Genomic DNA, 3655 nt, shown 5'->3' with positions numbered 1-3655 from the left:
GATCCCTTAAGATACCTGTACACGGTACCATCCACACAAATAATGCAACCCGTCTTTCCCTTGATCTGTCCCAATAGGGAAAACAGTGCGGGCAAGTCGTTGACGGTGACAAAGATAATTGCATGTAGCGTGAAGTACTCCCGCAGAAATTCGTCCCAAACTCGGATCCCGTGTTCCCACAAATCGCGCATATCCTCCAGCAAAGGCTCTAGAAACACATCCATGTCATTGCTAGGTTGTCGTGGTCCCTGTACAAGGATGGTCAACAAGATATACTTCCTTTTCTGACACAGCCACGTTGGGAGGTTGTACATGGTTAGGAGTACTGGCCACGTGCTGTGTGAGCTTCTCAAGTCACCGAATGGATTCATTCCATCGGTGCTCAATGCAAACCTTACGTTTCTTGGGTCCTCTACAAACTTATGATACTTTATGTCAAATTCCTTTCACTGTCTTGCATCTGCAGGATGTCGAATCATCCCATCCTTTTTTCGCTTTTCATGATGCCAGCGCATCAATTCGGCATCCCTCGGGTTTGAGAACAAACGCTTCAAACGATCTTTCACCGGAAGGTACCACATGACAAGCTGGGGAATATTCTTTTTGTTACTGTCTTTGCATGGATCGGACTCTTCTACATTGTCAAGGGCAACATCCAGACCCTCGGACTGGCTACGGCTTGTTTTGTATCGACTACTCTTACATGTTGTACATCTGTCCAAATCCTCGTACTCTTTACGGAATAGGATACAGTGGTTAACACACGCGTGTATCTTTCGCACACCTAGTGACAAAGGGCATATAAGCTTCTTCGCTTCATAGGTGCTTGTTGGCAGGGAGTTGGGTTGCGGAAAAAGTTTCTTCAACAGAACCAACAAGTCGTTAAAACTACTGTCGGACCAACCATTTCTAGCCTTCAATCTCATAAGCTCAAGCACTGTCCGCAACAATGTGAAATCCTTCTCACAGCCCTTTGCCTCATCGTACAAAAGATCATTCGCTGCCTTTTTCAATGCATCAAAGTTATCCAACCCACGAGCGGACCCAGCAACATCCTCAGGTTCAGCATGACGCAACATCTCTTCCAAATCTGCAAAATTACCATCATCTACGCTGACATTACCATCATCAGCATCATCAACTGTACTGTGCTGACCATTGCCACCAACAACATCATCATCATCAACGGGTTCTACTGCATGCACTTCTTCTTCTTCTTCTTCTTCTTCTTCTTTAGCTACTACAATGACATCCTCGTCCCAGCTCAACACTTCGTCCCGTACTGTAGCCTGGTTCGGAACTTGCTTGCTTGGGATCTCTCCATGATGTGACCAGTTTGTGTATCCCTCAACAAATCCATGCGTCACCAAGTGTTGCTCGATTACAGATGGATCTTTCCAACTTTTCTGATTTTTGCAGTGCACGCATGGACATTTAATATCTTTGGTCTTCTTAGATGCAGTATTCTTCTTAGCTGCTTTCATGAATATGTCGACTCCTTCAATGTATGACGCACGATATCTCTCTTTATCCATCCATGCCCTGTCCGCCATCTATGCATTAATTAATTAATTGCAGAAAAAATAATACAACTTTAGTTAGTTCAAATATTTTGAACAAGATAATTAAAGCTAGCCAAAAATCTGCATATATAAAACATACATCTATCCCTCGGACGAATTACCAAACTACCCTTCTTTCTCTTCTTCTCTTCCTAGCTAGCTCATTCTTTTGCAGCTAACTAATATATAAATCTGCTAAAAATAAACCTATCGAAAACTAGATATATATATGGAACATCGATCATGCACAATATTTCTTGCAAAGTTTGCCATTTTGAGCTCCAAATAACAAATAAAAAAAGTTTTTTTTCCTCCATGTCAAGTATTTTTTGCGATGAATAATCTCAACATACAACCAATAAAAATGAAAAAAAAGTCTAACCTCTGGTACAATAAATCTTTCAAAAGATTCGAGATCAAAACCTTCCCCCCTATGTAGGTGTTCTTAAGAGAGAGAAAATCATGCTCCTAATGGTGCTCGAGGTTACTGTAGCTGGTTCATATAGTTCAGCGCATTTTCCCTCGCGGTCGTCATATGTCGGTTCGTTCGAACCGCCATTGAAAATTATTTGAGATGGCGGAGGGTTAAGGACGCCGCCAGAGAAGATGCAGGTATCTTTGCTGGCGGTCCACGTCATCACACCGCCAGCGAAGATACCATCTTCGCAGGCGTTAAGTTAAGAGGCCCGCCAGCGAATACACCTACATCTTCGCTGGCGGGCCGCATCCCCTTACCGCTAGCGAAGATACAATAATACCTTCACTGGCGTGAGATTAAGAGAGCTGCCAGAGAAGATATCCTATCTTCGCTGGCGGCCTTCTTAAGTAGACCGCTAGCGAAGATGTGTTTCCGCTGGCGGCCCTTGACCTCCCACCCCCACGATTTTCTGCGCTGGCGGTTTTTCCACGTGGCCGTTATGAAAAATATTTTCCAAACGCCATGAAAAATCAATTTTCTAGTAGTGATAAACTGATATTGAAGCTAATTGGAACACGAGAAGAAATAGCGTACATGATGTTAGACATTTTTTTAATCAAATATTTTATCATTCCGGTAACACTAAATTGACCAACATAGTATACTATTACTAAGTAAAACCAGTTTTTTTTCCAAAGATATAGGTAGAACCCAAGTTAATTACGAAAAATATTTTTAGCATTTTGGACTTTTGGGGAGAGGATATTAGAAACAAAGGAGATACATTGCCATGCAAAACGAGCAATATAGAAAAAAAGATATTGAATTGTCTCTTGCATTTTGCAAAATCTACCGTTGGTTACTTATTAACCCGGCAACGATGCTACTATGAACTGGTAAAGATGCACGGGAGCAAATTAACAGTATATGTGTGACGACAATGCTTCAAACAGTTTTCTTTTTATAATGGAATTAAATTCGGCCTTTGCTTCAATGAAGCTACATCTAATTATTATAATATTCTCTCAAAAATAGTAAGCATTTAAGCAATAAGAATAATATAAATAATAAAGCCAACTCATAATAAGGAGTAAACACATAATTCTTCAAACAGTATGGTTTTGGAGAAACATCATATATATGGAGAAGAAAATGTGATGCTTCAAACAGTATGGTTTTGGTGAAACATCATATAGATCAGTGGAAAAGAAAACTTGATGAATAATTGACGGTCATGCACATCAGTGGAAAAGAAAACATGATGAACAACTGATGATCTCCCTGCAGGAATATGCCAGCAGATTTCTGACATTATTGCATACACTTGCAGAATAGTAGTGACTTTTCAGTCTATCTAGTACAAATTAATCTGATTTCTGAAACTTGATTGTGCAGTAGGTAAGTGGCACTCAAACGTGGCTTATTATAGTCCATATGTTTTACACATCTGAAAAAAATTAAACTAATTGTATGCATATGATATACAGGGTGGACATGCACAAATCGTCAAATTAAAGCATGCAGCTAGATAGCTAGCTAGTGATCCAGCATATATTCATTCAGGCGATCGATCTCCATAGCCTGATCGCATGATGGAATCTGTACTTCTTTCCATTATTTGATGGCTGCATCGATGGCCAGCACAGCACAGCACTGGTTCGAGGCGCCGCAAAGG

At 40.7% G+C, this 3655-nt stretch overlaps 1 protein-coding gene across 1 annotated transcript; it reads right to left on the bottom strand.

Annotated features, from left to right (window-relative positions):
• Positions 1-446: 446 nt before the first annotated feature.
• LOC127757413 (uncharacterized) lies at positions 447-1553 on the bottom strand. Its single transcript, XM_052282914.1, has one exon. It carries the CDS (start codon positions 1551-1553, stop codon positions 447-449), a length of 1107 nt encoding a protein of 368 aa, XP_052138874.1.
• Between the last annotated feature and the right edge of the window lie 2102 nt (positions 1554-3655).

This window comes from Oryza glaberrima, chromosome 12, assembly GCF_000147395.1.
Source record: "Oryza glaberrima chromosome 12, OglaRS2, whole genome shotgun sequence".
NCBI classification, from domain to species: domain Eukaryota; kingdom Viridiplantae; phylum Streptophyta; class Magnoliopsida; order Poales; family Poaceae; genus Oryza; species Oryza glaberrima.
Note: the sequence above shows the minus strand (reverse complement) of the source record. Positions and strands in the feature narration are given on the sequence as shown.

Bases quoted from the DNA above. Each gene is read 5' to 3' on its own strand.
- LOC127757413 (XM_052282914.1), bottom strand. From the start codon at position 1,553: ATGGCGGACAGGGCATGGATGGATAAAGAGAGATATCGTGCGTCATAC.